The sequence below is a fragment of the Eptatretus burgeri genome, chromosome 8 (genome assembly GCF_056783735.1).
Source record: "Eptatretus burgeri isolate ZD-2024b chromosome 8, Ebu_testis_v1, whole genome shotgun sequence".
Lineage (NCBI taxonomy): Eukaryota > Metazoa > Chordata > Myxini > Myxiniformes > Myxinidae > Eptatretus > Eptatretus burgeri.
In genome coordinates this window covers 70,626,240-70,647,967 of record NC_140968.1, presented here as the reverse complement: position 1 = coordinate 70,647,967, position 21,728 = coordinate 70,626,240, and the positions used below count along the sequence as shown (strand labels likewise).

Below are 21,728 nucleotides of genomic sequence, written 5' to 3'. Positions count from 1 at the left end.
TGGAGGTAATTGATCTGAAAGTTCCTCCATGGAGCACTGCAGTAAATCTTTGAGAAAGCTCTTCTCTGACAAATAGACAAATTCTGTAATGTTACGACACACCAGATCAGCCGCTGCATGAGCCGTCCGTATAATGGATTTAAACAAGTTCTGTGGAACCGGTGAATGAAACCAAATAAAATATGCATATAGTTTTTGGTGACCGGGTTAAACACTGTCCAACATTCTGTGCTCTGGGTTTTTCATTTTTGTTTTTTTTCTGAAATGGAAATGCAACATTCATTCATTTTCTGCAATAGTAAACACTGCCCACATATGTACAGATAAAATACCATGAGGACTTTGAAAAAAGCAAGAAGAAGCTTGGAGGGTTGTCTTTAGATGATCCTAGTATGGGCAGTATGCAAGGTTCACATCAACCAAGACATGGTGCTGGGTATGGCAAGGTTCAGGACTCCGGTAAGTTCTTTCAACTTTGCAATGCTGTTGGTGTGAAAAACTCTGATTGCTTTTCAGGTTTAGCTACCCGTACATGGTTGTTCATGACCTGCTTTCCTTTTGTCTTCCTTTCCTTATCAGTTGTGTCTTGTTTAGGTTTCCTCCTTTACTGAGTAAGCTTGTTTTTGTGTGCATTTTGTGAACTAGGTGCATGAGTACATGTCACAAATAGCTGCATGGCATGAGTCTTCACAAGTGTGCTGTGTTACATAACTTTGATGCCTCGTACTTTTATCAGTCGTGACGTGTGACTTGTGCTGATATGTGCCCATTAGGGTATTATAAAGGAGAGCAACAGCACAACATACCAACTTCACCTGTGCGACAGCAAGCTTCAACTCCAAAGGTGTGTGCAGCCTGCATTCTGACTTGAGCCTTTCTGGCTGTGATTGATCTGAAAAGCAGAAGAAATGTCTCGATTGGCAGCAGCTGTCCTATTGTTGAGGATATTAATTGTATACTTGTAGTTAAGTGAGAACGATTAGCCTTGCTCAGAAGAAGCAAAAACATTTGCATGAGCACGAGCAAAATCAGTTTTTAGCTCACCTGCTCGAAGAACGTGAGCGTGAAAATGTTAAAGTTTTTGGTGCAAGTTATTTCCTTTCCAATGTTTTTATCTACCACTATTTTTTACTGATTACAATTTTCAAATACATATATTGCTTTAAAATTATTTGGATCAGACTTCACTTCAATGCTTTTATATAAAAAAAATAATTAGACTCGTCTTTTAACCAGAGAATTGGTGTCAGACACCCATTGCTCGCCTGTTTATACATTTATCGTTTTTAAAAGACTAGTCTAATAATTAATTTTTTTTTTTTTTATAATGCATTGCCATGAAGTCTGATCCAAATAATTTTAAAGCAATACATGTATTTGTATATTGTAATCAGTAACAAGAGCGCAAGTGAGCACAATATATGCCCGAACAAGAAGGTATATACAGAATTGTGCTACGACATGGAAAACAGCATCCTGGTTGCCATGGCAACCACTTTAGATGATGAACTTATGTCGCGACACACCGTCTCCACAGTCTGTACCTATGTACCAAATATGAAATGTGAAAGTTGAAAACTTTGGGAGTTAGAGGACGGACGGACGGACGCAAGCACGGCCGGAATCACATAATATGCCCCGATATATATATCGGGCGTATAAAAAATAGTGTGGTACATAAAAACATTAGAAAGGAAAAAAATAACTTGCACCAAAAACTTTAACATTTTCATGCTCATGCTCACGCCGGGGGTATCGCTATAGCTCTCTGTTCTTCAAACAGGCGAGCTAACCAGAGAGTTGGTGTCAAAGCCACCCAATGCTCGCCTGTTTATACATTTATCGTTTTTAAAAGACTCATCTAATAATTAATATTTTTTTTACAAAGCATTGCAGTGAAGCCTGATTCAAATAATTTTAAAGCAATACATGTATTTGTATATTGTAATCAGTAACAAGAGCCCAAGTGAGCACAATATACGCCCCAACAAGAAGGTATATACAGAATTGTGCTACTGCAGGAAAACAGCATCCTGGTTGCCATGGCAACCACTTTACATGACGAACGTATGTCGCAACACACCGTCTCCACAGTCTGTACCTATGTACGAAATATGAAACGTGAAAGTTGAAAACTTTGGGAGCTAGAGTGTGGACAGAAACGGACGGACGGACAACCGGTATCACAAAATACGTCCCGATATATGTATATGTATATGTATATGTATATGTATATGTATATGTATATATATATATATATATATAATATATATATAAAGCGTGGTAGATAAAAACATTCGAAAGGAAAAAATAACTTGCACCAAAAACTTTAACATTTTCACGCTCACGCTGATGCTCACGCCGGGGGTATCGCTATAGCTCTCTGTTCTTCGAACAGGCGAGTAAAACGGTAAATATATAAACAGGCGAGCATTGGGTGGCTTTGACACCAAGTCTGGTTTGATTATTCCTTTAAGGAAGGTAGCGTAGTTCTTGCGATGATAACATTTTGGAAATTGTGGCCCTCGGGAATTCTTCTTCTTCTTCTTTTTTTTTCCTTTTCCTTTTCCTTTTCACTTCATGAAGACTCATTTTTGCACTTCTGGCTGAGCACAGTGACCCATTTGCTGCACCCTCCTTTTTACTTATTCATTTAGGATACAGTGTCCAGGCTCATGGAGGAGCAATAACAGAACAGTTCAGGACTTAGCAGAACAAAAGGAACCGTAGAAAAGTTTGGAGGGAGGCAGGAACACACCAATGGCAGGGTTGCGGGACAAAATAGAGAAAGACTTGGAGAACATGGGGGGTGAACAAGATTGATACAGCCGCAAAATCTCAATTGCAGATGTGGAAGGATAAACTGGAAACTCAAAGAGGAGGGCTTGAGAAAATGAGGGTGAGGGTTAATGGGTGTGGAAAAGATCATGGTTGTGGATGGGGGATATTCTGACATGGTGGTCAACAGCTGTATTGAAGCATGGAAGGAAGAATGAGATTGAAGTGATTCAGGAAATTGGTAACACAGGTGGAAAAAAAAAAAAATGGGAACAAAAGAGGAGGTGAGCAGAGTCAGGATTTTTGGTGCATCACCAGAAGGGGGTTTCTGGAACACCACATGCACCCTAAGTAAATTTGGGGAGACGGATCATGGATGGGGAAAAGGGTGCAACAACAGAAATGAGGCCATGGAAGACAGAGACCACCGACCTGTCTTCTGATGTGAAAGTGATGTATGCCGAGAGACTCAACTTCATCATGTGAGATTCCATTGATTTTGAAGGCCTTGGTTTCCATGGCATCAAGTTGAGTATGGTATGCGGCAGGGGTACCAACTCAGAGGGGGAAGCAGTACTTCATCAAACTGTAGATAAAGCCTTGAAGAAAGATAAAAGTTCAGTTGTGCCAAGGAAAGACTTTGGACGATGTGTAGTTGGCGACTAACTATGAAGGCCAACTTAGAAAGGAGTTTGCCGAGGAAAGATTATGACTAATAGTAAGGCCCAAAACATTGAATGGCTGAACATCTTCAAGAGGATAGTTAACAAAGCAGATGGAGGGTTCGCCAGACCGTCCATTCGGAGAGAGAGAGAGTGAGTAAGATTTGTCAGGATCGAAAGACTTATTCTAAGTGTTTGACCAGCTTATGATTTTGTCAATGTCTGAAGAGAGGGAAGAGGCTGCTGCTTGCCTGTCTGAAAGATGAGACGCGTCACGTCGGAGGGTGGAGTCAACAAAGAGAGAGACTATTTTCCAGAGAGGTTGTTGAGGAAGATTAGGAATTGCACCAGAACACTGCTTTGGGGCACTTCAGTCATGATGGACAGGAGATGAAAGGATCCCATTGAGAACCACGTGAAGGCTCCGAGAGTACTGGAAGTCACTAAGCTTCGTGGTTGTGGTCTTTGATGCATCTATAGGCAGAGAGTTTGGAGAGCAAACCTGGCTGCCAGACTGTATCAAATGCCCGATGTATGTTTTGAGAGACTGCCATGATCTCATGGTTAACATTGACAGCTTCCAACCATCGCTGGGAGAGCAGAGGCAGCATGTCCAGTGTAGAGTGATCTGGTCTGAATCTGAGTTGATGGTCCGAAATCAGGACATTGGAGAAAAGGAAGGATTATGTCAAGTGCTGTAATGGATTCCATGATTTTGCTGATAATTGGAAGGAAGCTGATAGGTCTGTAGTTAATCGGAATGGCTGACAGTATGAATAAAGGTATGCACACTCACCTCCAAGCTGTTTAGCCGAGGTTTGAATCCTGACCCAACTGTCAACTGTCATCACGGTGTATCACAGGCAGAGCGATTCATCAATGTGTGGAATGTCCCTCGGATGGACCTTAAACAGACATCCTGTTTTCCAGCATTCATTAGTGGACGTTAAGGATGCCATGATGTCCCTCGTGAAGAGTAGACGAGGTATCGCCGGCACCATGGCCAAATTCCTGCCAAAACCAGAAGAGGGCATTGCTTCAGCGACACAGCCGCACCATCGGCCAATGATGCTACCCCACAGCCTTGTGCTGCATGCGGACGAAGAAGTTAAGGGGATCGGTTTTTGCACCATGTTTATGAAATACAGTGATGTTGGCTGACTTCCAAGCAGATTGAGGATTGCGGAGGGTGAATGATGGGGTGAACAGAGCAGAAAGAGGATGGGCAATAGCAACAGAGCAGGTTTTTAGGACACGTGTGCTGATGCCATCAGAGTTTAGGGTTGTCCAGTAGCAGTTGGGTAAGAGTGGGTATGCGAGAGGTCCAGAGTGCGAGGGGTGGGGACTTCAGATTTGAAAGCAAACCCAGAATTGAGGCATTCGACCTTCTCGCAGCAAGTCGGCTGTGGTACCATTTGAAGTGAAGAAAGGGATAGAAGGGGGTAGCTTACTCCTGAGATTGACTTACGAAGGCACCATCAGGCTTTTCAAGAACGAGATAAGTTTATAAGTTAATTCTTGAGGTTGGCCAGATCTGTTCTGGCTCTCCTGAAAGTGGACACACTTTTGGTGGGCTTTGTGGAGTGATTTGGGGTTGCCTTCGGTCAGATTTACTTTCCAGAAAGAGAACTTGTTTCAAGGCAACTCCCTCACCACAGCATGCAGTTTACCATGGCCGGGAGGAAGGGTATGGTAAGTGAAGATAAGATGGTATGGAGCTGTGAAGAATTCCGAGGCTGAGTTAATATTTGAGGTGGCAGATACGGAAGAGTCCTGGAGTGAGATGGCAGCTCGGAATCTCTGCTGCTTGAGTGAACTGCCAAACTTGCCGGCACTGACACGGCTCTCTGAGAATAGCCAGAGAGATGTTGACACTCATAAACACTTGATCAGATAAACCAATTGAAGCAGAGGAAGACTGTGAAAACATCAGCAGGGAAGTTGGTCATTACCAAGTCGAGAAGGGACGATTTGCCATTGACAGAAATATGTGTGGGAAAGTTCACAGATCGAGTCAAGTCCATGGAGTTACAGAAGTCATTCGGTGCAGTACCATGGGTGTTGAGAGATGTACAAACACCTCTCCAATTTGTATGGTGACAGTTGAAATCACCGCATATTGAGGAAGAGAGAGTTGGGATGGGTGGTTAAAAGTTGGTCCATGCTCAGAGAGACAGAGAAAATGTAAATGGAGTCGTCACTGTAAGGACGGTACAACCCGTTGACAAACGAGGTGGGAGTGGAGGGGAAGTTGTAGCCAGAGGTACTCCTGGAAGATTGGAGGTGTAAGAGCAGTGCACGGACAGTGAGAAATGGAGTTGTCCATGTGAAGTGCAACTCCGCCACCAGGACTGGGTTCAAGTCTATTGAACCGGATGAGAAAATTGCCAAGGAGAGCTGTGAGGGGGGAGCAGAAAGGGGGTGGGACATGAAAAGGGGGACACCAAAGGGCTGAGGTGGGGAGGAAACAGGCTTGTGGAGATGATGAGGGGGAGGGGACTGACATGGGGGGGTTGACGCTTACCGAACGTAAAGGGAAGTTGATGGATGTGTGCAGGCAAACTGGACTTGATGTCACTAGAGCGATAAAATTTATGGTTGTTGAAGGCGTGGAGATAAATCTTGCCGGAGCTTTGGGAGAAAGGGAAAGGGGAAGGAGACTGTCAATGCACCCAAGTGTTTGTGAGTTACACAGGTTTGGGAAGGAAATCTTGTGAAGAAGAGGCAAAGGGACAGATTCTGAAGAAGATGAACACCTGGGTGTTCCTGACTGAGAAAGAAGAAAAGTGGAGCATTTTAAAATGTTATTGAAAGCAAATTGATTCGTACTCTTTGGGAAATCCTCTTTGATAGTATAGGAGGAATACCACAGGGTAACCTTCCCAGGTCAGATTGCGGGAGAGTATGTCGGAGTGGTGCTGAGGTGTCGTCCACCACATCGTCTCCTTGAGTTAACCTGAGGCAGTCCCTTCGGGTGGGTGCCTGGAATGTCCTTTCCCAAAGAGAGGATGATCACCTGTCTCTTATCATCTGAGCTCAAGTGATTGAACATCAGCATTGCAGCACTCTTTGAGGTTCATAGACCGGATAGTGGCGAGATGGTTACACCTACGATTGGTCTGGTCCCTCTGGTTGCCATGCCCATGAAGTTGCTGGAGCTGTGTCCAATAAGCAGATTGCAATGGTAATTGAGGTAACACCGGTCATAGAGCGCATTATGAGACAAGGGATTCGTCACTCCTTTGTCGTTTCTCTGGGTCTGTATATGCTCCGACTGAGGCGAATGATCTCACCGTGAAGGACGCATTCGACGCCACGCTCGAGTCTGTGGTTGATCAGTGCCCCAAGCGAGATACTCTTCTCGTCTTGGGGGATTCTGATGCATTGACTGGTACAGATAGGGATGGTTATAAGACATGTGTTGGTCCCCATGGGTCTGTAACTGTGAACCAGAATAGCACTAAATTCCTTGACTTTGCAAGAAGTCATGGACTGAGGTTAGCTGGTTCATGGTTCCAACGCCCACAAGCTCATCGCTGGACTTGGTATTCCAACGCTGGTGGTATGTCAAAGGAGATTGACCATGTGATCATTGATGGTCGCTGGAGGATGATCCAGAACTGCAGTGTCTACCAGAGTGCTCAGTTCCTCAATACTGACCACAGACTTATGGTAGCAACTCTGAAGTTGCAGCTTAAATCTGGGAGAATGGTGCCATCCCAGCCTCAGCTGGATGTTGGCAAGCGCATGAATGAGAGGGCAGCTGACGAGTTTGCAAACAGGCTGAGTGGACACTTGGGGGGTCTGGGTGCTTTGGGGGGTCCTGAAGAGTTGTGGAGCGCCTTCAAGACCACCATCCTTGAAGTGGCCGTTGGATGTCTTGGAACTCACCGGAGGGCGAAGAAGAATTTTGTCTTAAGGGACACTGGATACCATTGACCAGAGTCACAGGGCCAGGCTTAATGGCAGAACTGAGCTGTTCAGGAGGTTGAAGTGTAAAAGTGTATGTGCGAGGGGATAGAGCATCACCTGTGGGCAAGTGATTCACGTCCTGCTTGCAGGGGAATTTGCGCATTGCATTGCTCCAAGCCTGTCCCTCGGTGTACTTCAGTTAGAGTGGAGGTGGGAGGGTTCTTGACAGAGGAGTGCGAAGTGAAGGCCCGCTGGGCTGGTTACATTGAGCGGCTGCGCCAGGCTGATCCACCAGCTGTTAAGTTGGATGTCAGGGGTGTTACAATCCCTATTGCTGACCCTCCAATCAACTGTGATCTATCTTCATTTGTGGAAACGCAGGCTGCGGTGAACCGGTTGAAATGAGGTGAAGCTCCTGGAATCTGTGGCATCCATGCTGAACTTATCAAGGCTGGAAGAAATGCTGTACTCATGTCGTTGGATGCAGTTCTGTGCTCTGCCTGGAACACAGGCATCAACCCAACTGACTGGATGAGGGACCTTGTTATTCCTCTCTGGAAAGGGAAGGGTGATCACCAGGACTGCAACAACTACCAAGGGGTAACGCTGCTCTCAGTGCCGGGCAAGGTCTTTGCTCGGATGGTTATTGATCTGGTTCTCCAACATCTGCTTGAGCACCAACACCCAGAGCAGTCAGGCTTTACACCAAAGAGGTCAACGATTGACCGTATCCTTGCCCTTTGGGTCCTCACCGAACACAGATGAGAGTTTCAGCAGGGGCTGCTTGCAGATTCAGTGAATCAGGATGCCCTCTGGAGGACTCTTGGTCTTTGTGGGGTGCCACCAAAACTGATCAATCTGATGTCTGAACAAGACTCTGGTACTGAGAGTGCTGTGAGATGTGGTGGTACCATCTTCGACTTATTTCCAGTTGTTACTGGAGTTCGTCATGGGTGTGCACTGGCCCCCACACTTTGAGTGCTTGTATGGACTGGATTCTGGGGAGGATGTTGGAGAGATCAAGCTGTGGTGCGTCGTTTCGGAATGTCATGATCTTTGACCATGATTTCGCATATGATGCAGTCATCTTTGTGGAGACTGGAGATTCTTTTGGGGGCCCTTGAGGTGCTGAATGAGGAGCCACTGGGATTATTGGTTTCCTGGGTCAAAACTAAGATCCAGGCTTTCAATGATGTCTTGGGTGCTGCTATCCTGTCTGTACCTGTTTGTGGTGAAGATGTTGAGGTCACTGAGATATTCACTTACCTTGGCAGTGATATTCATATCTCTGCTGGCTGTGAGCCAGAGGTCAATAGACGTCTGGGTCGGGCCTGGAGAGTCACGGATTCACTGGATCACAGAGTGTGGTGCTGCCGGTACCTGTGCAGGAGGACGAAAGTCTAAGTCTTCAGCTCCTTGGTGCTTCCAGTCTTGCTCCAAGGGTGTGAGACTTGGACACTGACCAGGGATTTGAGATAAAGTCTTAATTCCTTTGGTACCAGGTCTCTTCGGAGGATCCTTGGCTAGCGCTGGTCGGATTTGTGTTCTTCGAGCGGTTCCTGAGAGATACTCAGATGAGATTTGTTACCTGCATCGTCCGTGAGTGTCAGCTGCGGCTGCATGGACACATGGCTCATTTTCCTGATGCTGATCCTGCTCACTGGATTCTTTCAGTGAGGGAGCCTCATCAGTGGAGGATGCCAATGGGCCAACTGCATGCCTCATTGTTACAGCAGGTTGATCAGCATCTCAAGGAGATGGGGATGGGCTCAGCATCTGCCTGGGTGATGGGCAAATGGAGGCGACTGGCGTACTGGCGTAAAGTGGACGCAACGACTCTGCTCTGGATCATGCTCCCGTACTTGACCTGACTTGCAGAGGCTTTGGTGATTAGGCCAGAGACTCATGAATCCAAATTTGACAATACACCACCACAAGATATGGTTTTATGCCTAGTGTTGGCTTGATGGTTCAGGAGGTGGGCTTGGGATCCGAGGATCCTGAGCTCAAATCCCACTCGGCTGTTTAATTAATACCAGGTGGGGTTGATTCTGCCTGTCATCCTTCTGAGATCAGCAAAATGAGTGCCAACTTGCTGGTATTCTGTGTCGAAGTGGTGACCCATCCAGGATTGTGCCCAATAGCCAAGGAGACTGATTTGGCAGCACCAACGCTCTGCACAGTCTGGTCTGGATGGATGGATGGAAGGTATGGTGAAACACAGAAAATCGGATAAAAACTCCAACAACACAGGGACGAAAATATAACAGAAAGACGTGATGGATCTGTTCTGGAAAACTTAGCTTCGATGAACTGGAAGCAGACGCTGCATGAATTAATGCCCTGCTTGAGCCAACGTGCTATGTGCTCAGACTCAGAACTGGAAGTGACTTGTTGGAAGCAACTGTTTGAAAATGTGCCAAATCTGGACTGCTCCTTGCCAAACTGTATTTCAACAACCAGGAGAGCTCCTTCAGTTTTTGTTTTTAAAGTCCCATAAATACCAACTAAGATGACTGATTTTTATACGCCGGATATATATATATATATATATATATATATATATATATATATATATATATATATATATATATATATATGTATATATATATATATATATATATATATATATATATATATATATATATATATATATATATATATATATATATAGCCTGGTGTTGGCTTGGTGGTTAGGATGGTGGCTTGGGATCCCAGGGTCCTGAGTTCAAGCCCCGTTGGCTGCTGAATTAACACCAGGGGGTTGACTCAGCCTGTCATCCTTCCGAGGTCGGCGAAATGAGTACCGGTGTATGCCCCGGTTAGAATAGGTGTACCATATCCCTGTGTGTCGTAAGAGGCGACCAGGGTTGGCGTCAGGAAGGGCATCCGGCCATAAAACATTGCCTCAAGAAAAAGCCAAACCCCTGCATAGCAGGGAAAAATGGCTGTAAAAACGGTCATTTTATATATATATATATATATATATATATATATATATATATATATATATATATATATATATATATATATATATATATATATATATATATATATATATATATATATATATATATATATATATATATATATATATATATATATATATATATATATATATATATATATACATTGTTGTGGTTGACCAAATTCGCAAACCACCATTCAGGTCCCTTAGGTGAGATATCTCGGTAAGTATATGTGTAGTTAGGCCCAAACCCGTTGTCTGGAGGGAATAAATGTCATTCATGAGGGCTGCGACTCTTCAGGATAGCCGTTTTTCTTTTACTATCTTTATTTTGGACCAACCGCCATTATTACCACCACCAACCACGTCTCAACAGCCATCACAACAACCACCAACCACAACGCTGCTTCACCACAACCGCCACGACCTTTACCGTCACAACTCACGACCATCGCATCACCGTCATCTCGCGCCACTCGTGGGCACCGATGCTGGACTCGTGTAAGGCGCGCACCGTGCAGCGTGTTCAAAAGCATCGCGGACTTTCCGCAGAAAAACGGATCAAAAACGACTCACGCCCACTTTTGTTCCGTCCAATCGGTGAGTGAGGGGCGATTTGGCCCCGCCTCCAGGGCATTGGAGGGCGGTCGCTATATGCAAATTCATGGATCAAAAAGCATTCACGCCTACTTTTCCTCGGGCCAATGGGGAGCGAGGTGAAAGGTCGGAGGCAGAGGGTCAAAGATGAAAGAGCGAAGCCACGGGGCTTATAAAAACGACTGCGTTCGTCAGTCGAGGGCAGTTTTGGAGTTCGCAGTTGGCAGTTCGCAGTTGGGAGTTCGCGGAGTCGGAGTGAAGAGGACGGAGCTGTGGAGAGGCGGCGGCGGCGAAGGCGGACGAGGGGGTGCTCGCGTCGGATTCAGGGAACTGCGGAGAGAAAGGCCGCCGGCGCGACCGAGGTCGTGGTGGAGACGCTCGTCGCGGGACCCGAGATTTTGTGAAATCCTCCTTTCCCCGAGCATCAGCAACCCCCTCCTGTTTCCCCCCGCGCTGAGATAGTGCGACAAAAGGGGGCCCCCTTCCCACCCCCTACCAGACACTGTCCGCGAGGCCCGCGGAGTTGAGGCACCACCGCCGCTCCGCGTCTCATCATCAGACGGGTAGGCCCGACACGGTCTCGGCCCCAGTCCCGCCTACCCCCTCATCCTGGAGGGTGGTTCTCTTTTCTTTTGCTTTGGGAATGTGTGTTGTCGGCGCCGTCTGTGAAGTAAAATTGTATAAGTGTTGCCGTGTGCTCGCGTAGTCGGTATTAGATCTGCATTGTCGCATTTGCTTTTTGTCTTCTTCTTTTCCATGTGCTTTTGGTGGAATTGTATATGTGTGCTTCCCGTGTGCCGCGAAATAAATGTGCTTATTGTTGAACTGTTTTCCCGCTTCGCTTCGTCATTTCTTTCATTGAATCCCCATCTTGCTTCACGTAAAGGGTTGGTCGTGGGTTAAGACGCCCGATAATTAATCGAACCGTCGAGGCCGACGAATCCATATCCATGATATCCCATATCCAGCGAATAACACCGCTCGGTTATCCCGATAGTACGGAACGGGTCGCTTAAGTGGCCCGTGTCCGAAGTCGACCTGCGGCGAGGTGCGATCGCCCGATCTACCCTCCGTGTGGGTACTTAGGTAGGTCGAATTTGGCGAGCAACCCTATCCCACGCGGGGGCCGATTGGCTCGATCGCGGTAAGACCGAAAGGTCCACCCGTGACTGGTTCCCAGCGTTAGTCCGAGAGGGTCACGACTGGATTGTCCGTCCGGTGGGCGACGTGCCGTGATTCGAGTTACGTGGCCGTTCGCACGCCGGCGGGCGCGAATCCGCGACGTGTGTGTATATATATATATATATATATATATATATATATATATATATATATATATATATACATATATATACATATATATACATATATATATATATATATATATACATATATACATATATATATATATACATATATATATATACATATATATATACATATATATATATATATATATATATATATATATATATATATACATATATATATACATATATACATATATACATATACATACATATATATATATATACATATATACATATATACATATATACATATATACATATATACATATATACATATATACATATATACATATATACATATATATACATATATACACATATACATATATATATATATATATATATATATACATACATCGGGGCGTATTATGTGATATCGGTCGTCCGTCCGTTCCTGTCCGCACTCTAACTCCCAAAGTTTTCGACTTTCACGTTTCATATTTGGTACATAGGTACAGACTGTGGAGACGGTGTGTCGCGACATACTTTCGTCATCTAAAGTGGTTGCCATGGCAACCATGATGCTGTTTTCCATGTTGTAGCACAATTCTGTATATACCTTCTTGTTCATAAATTGATGTTTGAATAAATAATTGTGTGTGTATCACAGAGCTTTTTTGGGCATATATTGTGCTCACTTGCGCTCTTGTAACAACGACAATGTTAATATTTCTCTGACTTTTACTAATAACAAGCCTGTGAGCCTCAGCCACACTTAACTACTTCTAGTCCTACGAGTACTATTTATCATCATTATTATTATTACTTCTACAACTATTATGACAGTCTTACTTTGATGGTCCGAATCCAAACTTATCACTTATTATGGGATTGGCAACACAAGTTTTCACCAAACCCCTCTATCCTGAGCATCCTGATTTCTCTCGTTTGGGTTGTCTTCCATTCTATTTCGGACCTGGTGCTTTTTCTGTGCAAGGCCTCCCTCCCTTTTTATTTTTTATTTTTTTTAATCCCTTCTTTTACGGCCACAATTATTCTCATGTTGTGGCGTTGGCCAGGGAAGCGTGGCCCAAGTCTTTCACGAACCGGCTCGCCAGTCTTGACATTTGACGAAAGTTCATACAGGAATTTGGCCATTGTGCTAGCAATAGCTTGCTTGCTCTTCACGGAAGACACCGTGGGAGTTTTTAACATCCATCAACTAATTTCGGCAGACAGGACGCCTGTTTCACGTCATTCCAAGGGACAGCACACATCGATTAATCTCTCTGCCTATGAAACGCCGAGATGACGGTATGTAGCTGGGCCGATATCCATGTGCAGGCTAGACAGCTTAGAGATGAGTGCGTATCTCTCGGCCTTCCTGCCAGTCCCCTTCTCAAACCCTACCAGTAATAAATGGAACTTGGATGTGATAAAATAACTTGCATGATGTTGTTGATCAAGATATTACTTATGTTTCCTGTGCTTCTTAAGTCCTGTGCTGTATTGTTTGTCATCTCCAGAACGTTTTCCAGGCTCTTTATGATTACGATGCCGCAGACAGAGATGAAGTGTCCTTCAGGGTAGGCGATCTGATCATGGAAGCGACAGCAATCGATCAGGGTTGGATGTACGGAACGGTACAGAGGACCATGCAGACGGGAATGCTGCCTGCAAACTATGTTGAGCCTGTGTAGGGAGTTTTCTGTAGTTTTATTTGTTACGGATCTGCTGAGAGACAAAAAATGATAATAAACCGCCTCAACATTGTGCTTTAATCCACCCCGACTAGTCCACTGTTTGTCCATTCTTCATAGGATTCTCTCACAAGTTGTGTAAAGGTGCATTTTTTTTTTTTCTTCTTCAAGTAATCACTTGAGATACTTATCGTTCTTGTATTAAATACTAAAACCTCTAGGTAATCGTGTTTCATTTCTGTTGCTTGTACTCACTATGCGAAAAATATATAAGATGCATTATTATGCAAAATTGTATACCGTTTAATTTTAACAAACCTGTTGCCAAGAACCTTTTTTTTGCCGTTTTGTATGTGCGTGTTGGCTCGTGGAAGAGTTGAACATGGTTGCAACAACTCGTGTGGGAATGTCACTCAGGCTAAATATGACACTGGTTTGCAGTATTTTAGCACGTGGGAAGCGATGCTCGTGCATCAGGCCAATTGTCTAAGAATCAAGACTGAGCATTTAATAATGTAGAACCTTGCTGGGGTATATAAATGACAGATGTGAGAACGAACCATTGTTCTTAAAGCACACGCACACACACACGCACACACACACACACTCAGAGAGCAATATTACAGCCTCACCCTTTCCTTAGGGAATGGGTGAGATTAATAACAGATCCACTGAAAGTTGCCATGCAACGCCCCTGCCAGCCATTGCCTTACTTGTGGCCTCATGCAATTGTTTTGTTGCAGTATGTTTGTTTTTTTTTTTTTCTTCAAATCTTTCAGTCATGTGTTTTGTTTTGGAGGATGATGTCGAATTAATAAAGTGGGGGAAAAAGGTTATAATTGTGCTTCTTGATGACATTGTACCATTGAAGCCGATTATGTAAATTGCCGATGGATTTATATATTTTTATTATTAATTTCTTTATTTTATCACTTGTTGATATTTTGTTTCCATCTCGATGCGTTGCTCTTAAATTTGGGTTGGGTTGGGGTGGCTTGCTTGGCATTTCCTTTTGAGCACATGATGCTGGGGTGCCAAATTTTTACTTGCCCCTTTCGTCACTGCGGAAGAAAAATAAATAATGGGTCACCCTTTAGCATATGCCAACGGCTGCTTTGAGGAGCACTCGCTGTGCGAAAATTATGCTGATATCCCGTGTCTGTGTAGCTGTACTTTAAATCGGTGTTTCAACCACTTTGATTTCTGGCATAAACTGAAAAGGGGGCACACAAGGAACTTTAACACAATAGGCCCTTTGGCTCATCATGCCTGTGATATATCACACCCCCATTTATCCAATCTATTAATTTAACAACTCGAGCAACAACGAAGACAAGGGGAGGTGTGTGGATGAGAACAGTGAGACAGGGACGTCAATAGTGACATATGTGCTGTCCATAAAGTCCTTGTGCAAATTTAAACTTTAATAGGTTTGCATGGACACATTATAGAAGCAAGCTATAAATGGCTTACAAATACAAGGAAATCAGACGCAGATGGAGGCCATTCAGCCCATCATGCCTGTGCGAACACCATCCCAATTTATCTACACAAAATCCAAAGAAGAAAATGCAAACAAATCTTCTTCCCTCAGGGGAGAGGGCATGGGCTTGGTTTAAAAACACACAACATCAACCACACAACCCCCCCTTGACGAGACCCTCACCAACAGCACTCCATACACAATCACTCATCAATGCTCAAACAACCTAAAAGTCTTATCAACATCCCCATACCCCTCGATCTCCATAATGTCCAGGTACCTATCTAATTCTAATTGAAAGTTATCGACTGTTTCTGCTGCCACTACCTTTCCAGGGAGGCCATTCCATGCATTAACTATTCCCTGAGTAAAAGACCCCTGCCTTGCTACCGTCTTAACTCTCCTCTTTACTCTCAGGCTATGGTCCCTGGTCCTATCACCATCGACTCTGAATAATTAATCTGCACTTATTTTATCTATACCTTTCATTATCTTAAACATCTCTCTCATATCTCCTCGTAACCACATCCTCTCTCGTGTATAAAGCCCCGTCTCCTCCAGCCGTTCCTCATAGCTGAGTCAAGCTTGGCCCGGAATCAATCTCGTAGCCCTGCGCTGAACCCTCTCGGTGGTATCGATGTCCAGCCGGGAATTGTGGTGACCAGAACTGCACACAATATTCGAGATGTAGCCCTCACTAAATTATTGTACAATGTTAACACCACCTCTTTTGATTTATAAATGATCCCCTCTGAATACAACCGCAAACCCTGTTTGCTTTACCTATAGCTGCCTGGCACTGTGCTGCCTCCTCACCTCCCGTATCCATTACCATCCCCAGATCCTTCTCCCGTGTGACACGCTCCAAAATTACCCCTTGCATCCTGTAATCTCCATTTTCATTGTTCTTTCCCATCCTCAACACCTTACACTTGCTCAGGTTAAATTCCATCTGCCAATCTTTTGCCCAATATATACAAGTATCAATACTTTCCTGAATCTGATCACCACCTCCTCTGCTATCCACCTTTCCTCCAAACTTTGTGTCATAAATAATTCATAAAGTTTTTGTTAATGTTAATTTTTTTTTTTTTTTATTTCATTTCAGATGCTGAAACTGATTTAAAATAGTGACAGTATAAGAAAAGGCTAAACTGTCTTCTGGATAGCAGAATTCTGTAATAGCTATGAGAAGAAAACAAAATTGCTCATTACAGAAAATATACACTACATTAGAACTTGATTAGCAATTGGATGAAAAACGTTAAAGAAATTGGAATTAGAAAATGACAAACCATGGTCTGGGAGGTCTCACATCAGCAAGGAGACTGGCCGTCATCCAAGAAACATTAGAACGGAGTCCACAAAAGTCATTGTGACAAAAGGGTGAACTAAAAGTTCTGTTTTTAACAGAGCACAACATTGGCAAAGTGGAATTCCATTAACACGTTTACAAGATTCAGGTGGTTCAAATGGGCACAGGAAGAGAATGACCATGTAAGGTTGGATTTCTGTGAATAGTTGAAATCAGAAATCCACAATTCTCCTGGGTTACTTGAGTTGGCATTTTCTGATGAGGCAACATCCCACATCAGTGGGCAACATCGACCGCCACAATTGTCACATTTGAGGGGCCAGATAGACCACAGTCTGACAACATGAAAGCGACCCGCCAAAAATCTGTCTGATGTTCTCTCGAAGTCTTGCATCAATCATCCTTGTCCATTTATTTTTGAAGCTGTAACTGTGGTGAATGTTACTTTGCAATGTTGCAGAATTTCCTTGTCCCTGAACAATGATATCGTTCGGCTAACTCCTTATTTCAGCAAAACGCTGCTCCCTGCCACTATCCTTTAGAATGTGTGATTATTATTGAATGATATATCTTCCCGAGACAAGTGAATTGGTGGACATGGACCAATTGCTTGGCCACCTCGTTCACCTAACTTGTCCCCATTGGCCAACTTTTTATGGGGCTATGTTAAAAATGTTTACTCAACAAAACCATATTCTTTGGATGAACTTGGGTGTAAAATCACAAATTAAATTGTTCATCAGCAACTCGAGAACGCTCTCGGAAAATCGGATTGGACGATGAATAATGAACGATGGTGGTTTTGTTGGAGCCTAAATATTTGAACCGTTTTGTGTAAAAACTTTATGAATCGTGCTGTTCTGTGCTTTTTACAGTTTGCTTCAATCATGTGCACTTTCAAAGTTATTGAAGTTGAATAAGGACTTTATATATACCTAATTGATGTACACAAAGCTATTTTGATGAAAGAAAAAAAAAAGTGTTTTTTGGGGGGGGGAGGGGGAGAGGACGAGAAACTGATAGAAGATTCACCTTTTGATAAGCTCTTCTCACAAACGTCACAATCTCCCATCCATACCATACCCAAGCTACCTGCCAGTCCTACCAACATGTCCACATCGATCCCCAATGCATCTCGGTACCAATGAAAAGCCAATTCAAACCGATTGTATCTGCTGCCATTTCGAAACCATTCCATGCATGAACTACTCTTTTAGTTGAAGATACCTATCTTATTGTCATCCTAATTCGACTGTGGCCCCTGGTCCTCTCATTTATCCATTTTGCTGAAACACTCTTGTATCTTAAACCCCCTTCATTTTCTTGAACATCTGTATCAGATCTCAGAATCACCTCCTTTTTTATGTGTAAAGTCCTGTTTCCTTAAGCCGCTCATAGTTTACTCGAGATAGCCTTGAGGAATCAATCCAGTATCTCTAGTGCAGCTGGTAGCTTTGTCCTGCCTCGGAGGTGGTGACCAGAACTCTGCACTATTCGAAATGATGTTACGAAATTCCTGCACAGTTCATGCCACCTTGATTTATAATTTCCACCCTGAAAATACAACCTTGAACTCTCTTAGCTCCACCTAGAGTTACCTGGCACTGTTGTCTGCTTGCCTGGCACAGGACATTTGGAGGACGAAAGGACATTGGGAAGAGGGAGAGGAGAGGAGAGAAAGAACATTTAATCAGTTTTTTTTTATTTTATACAATGTCGAGGCTCGTCTGAGAGCTACACACAATGTACAACAAGGGGAGCAGGTGACGAGTGGAAGAGGGAAGGAAAAAACAGTGGGGAACAGAGACATGAGATCTGGAAGCGAGAGGGGGGATGGGGTGGGGTACACGGGGTTAACAAGATGGACGTTGCAGGGACTTTCAGGAAGGAAAGCAGGGAATTTGAAAGATGTGGGTTTGGGGCAGATTAGTGGGGGTAGAAAAGATCGTGGTTTTGGATGGGGGGAGATAAGAGATGCTGGTGAGCAGCTGTTTTGAAGACTTGGAGGGAAGAGTGGGATGAAAGAGAGTGTGGGAGTTTGTTCCAAGGTGGAAATAAAGAGGAATGAAAGAGTGAAGGTGAGCAGTAATTCTTGATTTTGGTAGTTTTACCAAAAGAGGGTTGCTGGCGGACCTTGAGCATCCTGTGGAAATATGGGGGGCACATATCACAGACAGAGCGGGGGGGAGGGCAAGACGGAAGAAGACAGAAAGACAACCGACCTGTTGGTGGTGAGAGAGTGAGAGGAACAAAGACTCAGCCTCACCACAGACGATACCAATGATCCTAAATGCCTTGGTTTCCACTGTGTGAAGCAGAGAAAGGTGAGAGGCAGGAGCACCAGCCAGGTGGAGAGAGCAGTACTTCATCAGGCTGTGGACAAAAGCTTTGTATGTCAGGAGTTCAGGTGTGCTAAGGAAGGACTTTGCATGACTGAGGATGCCCAGTCGGTGACTGGCTTTTGAGGCCAGTCCGTTTTTACTTCTTTCTTTGTTCAGTTTTTACTTCTTCCCCCGTGGAAGGGAAAACTGAAGAAGAAGTAAAAACAGAACAAAGAAAGAAAAAAAAAAAACGAGGAGGGTGAGGAAGCGGGTGGTGGAGGGAACCCAATAACCTCGAGATGGTTGATGAGGGTAGAAGATATTGTTGCAGTTGTGGGGGTAGATTGAGGAATTTCACAGTGAAGTTAGGATTGTATAGCATTGCTTGGTCCATGGACGTGTAGGAGACATCTCGATGTAAATTAAGTAGGGAGACTGTGAGCTTAAGTGTTATGTGTGACCACATGGGAGGGGGTGGGTGGTGTTGTGTTAATTATATCGGGATTAAGACCAATTTTCCCCAGGATGCAATTACCCCCCTGTGACCTTCTCCTGCATTTTTTTTATTTACAAGCCAGCCATGAAAGAAGTGTGTTTTTATAACAACAACAACAAGACAGCTGCATGTCCAAGCAGGTGAGAAGCCCCGCTTTCCCGGTTTTCGTGCCTGCAAGCCATGCCCGGAGGTGGATGATTGATGCGCGTGGCATCAGAAGGAAGAGGTTTTGGTTGGGTGTAAGCGACGCACACGGTCGACAGATGACAGAGCTAGGAGATAATGTGTAACATTGGGCATTACGGCCGGCTTTCCTTCGACACATGAAGAAGATGGAACGATTCTCGTATTCGTGCTGAGGTGAATTGGCTCGTGTGGTGGAGCAAGACGACAGCCGTTGACTCTTGGTTGGGTTGTATGAGACGGACCTCGAAGCCTCGTGTATGTCACCAAAGGGAGTGGCGCCATTCTGCAGAGAACAGCGGCGTCGGCTAGCGTGATCGACAAGGAAGCCGCACGGCGGTTGGTGAGGGAGTGGCGCCATTCTGCAGAGAACAGCGGCGTCGGCTTGCGAGATCGACAAGGAAGCCGCACGGCGGTTGGTGAATCCTGGCGTTGAATATTACCTCGCGTGCGTTTCCCGCCGAGAAAGCGGCTGGGCACCATTTTTGGGCACGTCTACTCATGCAGGACGAAGTGCATCGATCGCAATGTTCAATAAAAAACCATCTCTGGACAAAGCTCAGTGCCAGATCAAAGGGAGGATTTTCTTTTCTTTCGTTTTCCCCTTTTCTGTATTTAAGTCTGTGTGTAGAGGCGCCTCGACTTCAGACCTTCATTTACTTCACGTATTATTACTACATTTTGAATTTTACCCTTGTAAATATTTGTTTATTTTCATTAAATCCACGTTTATTTCAAGTTGATGGTGTCCGTGCATCTGTTGCGGGTTCGAATATAAACTCTTGTGCTGTGCATCCGTCGTGCCGCCTGCCCCTCCCGCGTGCGTCACATGATCTCTGAGGATCACGTGTCCACCTCCTAAGGAAAATGGCTCGGCGATCCGGGCCTGGGCGGTGTTAACCACCAGTACACCACAATTGTGTCGGGAATAACCATAACCGCTCAGACTCGTGACAATATCATGGATATGGATTGGGGGTGACTTGAGATGGTGGTAAACAGCTGTTTTGAAGCACTGGAGGGAAGCATGAGATTGAATAGGTTGAGGAAGTTTGTTCGACAGGTGAGAGAAAAGAACGAATGTATGAAGGTGAGCATTTTTTGGGGTGGGTGTCTGGATTTTGGTAGTTTCACCAGAAGTGGGTTCCTGGCAGACCACGTGCACCTTTTGCAAGCAACAGGGGAATGGGGTGGGGGGGGGGGCAGAGCACAGAAAGCAGAGGGTGCAAGGCTAGAAAGGGGTCGGTCGAAAACTAAAAACCACAAACCTGTCTGTGATGTGACAGTAAGAGGCCCAGAGACAGCTTCATCGTGAGTTACCATTGATATTGAAGGCTTACGTGGCGTCGAGCTAAGCAAGGCTTGAGGTCGGGGTGCCAGGTCAAAGGGGAGAGTAGTATTCCATGAACCTGTAGGTGAAGGTCTGGCTCATGGTCACACCCAATGTGTTGGTGATTGAACATCTTCAAGAAGATTGTTGAAGAAGTAAATCCTCAGTAAAGCCCCCCTGCATTAACAGTCCCTATTTTCATTGTTCTCACCCATCCCCAGCACCTAATTTCTTTGTTTGCATCTGCCAATCTTTTTGTCTGATAAATGAAGGTATCGACTTTCCTGAATCTAATCACGTCCTCTCTGCTATCAACCTCACCTCCAAGCTTTGTGTCATCTGCAAATTTATAAAGCAGACTTTTAACCACTCTGTCCAAATCATTGACGTAAGTAACAAATATTCCTCGAGTTCATAGAACACTGTCTCCCATGCAGTCTTGAGAAAGAAGGACATAGGTGGGGTCTACGAGCGGCAAATTTCATTGGTTTGACGTAAAACGCTGTAATATTTTTTTCCCAAGTACAGTACAGTTAAATGGAATGGTTTCAGAAGCGCAAAAAGGCGATTTGTGTTCTCCATTGTTCAGGTACATAATTCAAATGAAATAAAATAGATTTTAAATGTTATAGAAAAAAATGTTTTTCGAGGTTTACCGCCATTGATGCAGCGTCTTGGCCACCACCTTATTTAACACGTTAAATTAGTTATTCATGCTTGTGCTTGTTGTTTG

The 21,728-nt window shown here is 44.4% G+C and overlaps 1 protein-coding gene across 1 annotated transcript in view; it reads left to right on the top strand.

Annotated features, from left to right (window-relative positions):
- LOC147022004 (LIM and SH3 domain protein 1-like) overlaps window positions 1–14,706 on the top strand; it is a 49,953-nt gene extending 35,247 nt beyond the window's left edge. The window contains exons 5-7 of the mRNA XM_085892536.1: window positions 324–459; window positions 774–844; window positions 13,694–14,706. Coding sequence (XP_085748662.1) covers window positions 324–459; window positions 774–844; window positions 13,694–13,867 — 381 coding nt within the window. The 3' untranslated portion in view covers window positions 13,868–14,706. The remainder of the gene's footprint in view (window positions 1–323; window positions 460–773; window positions 845–13,693) is intronic.
- Window positions 14,707–21,728: the final 7,022 nt, after the last annotated feature.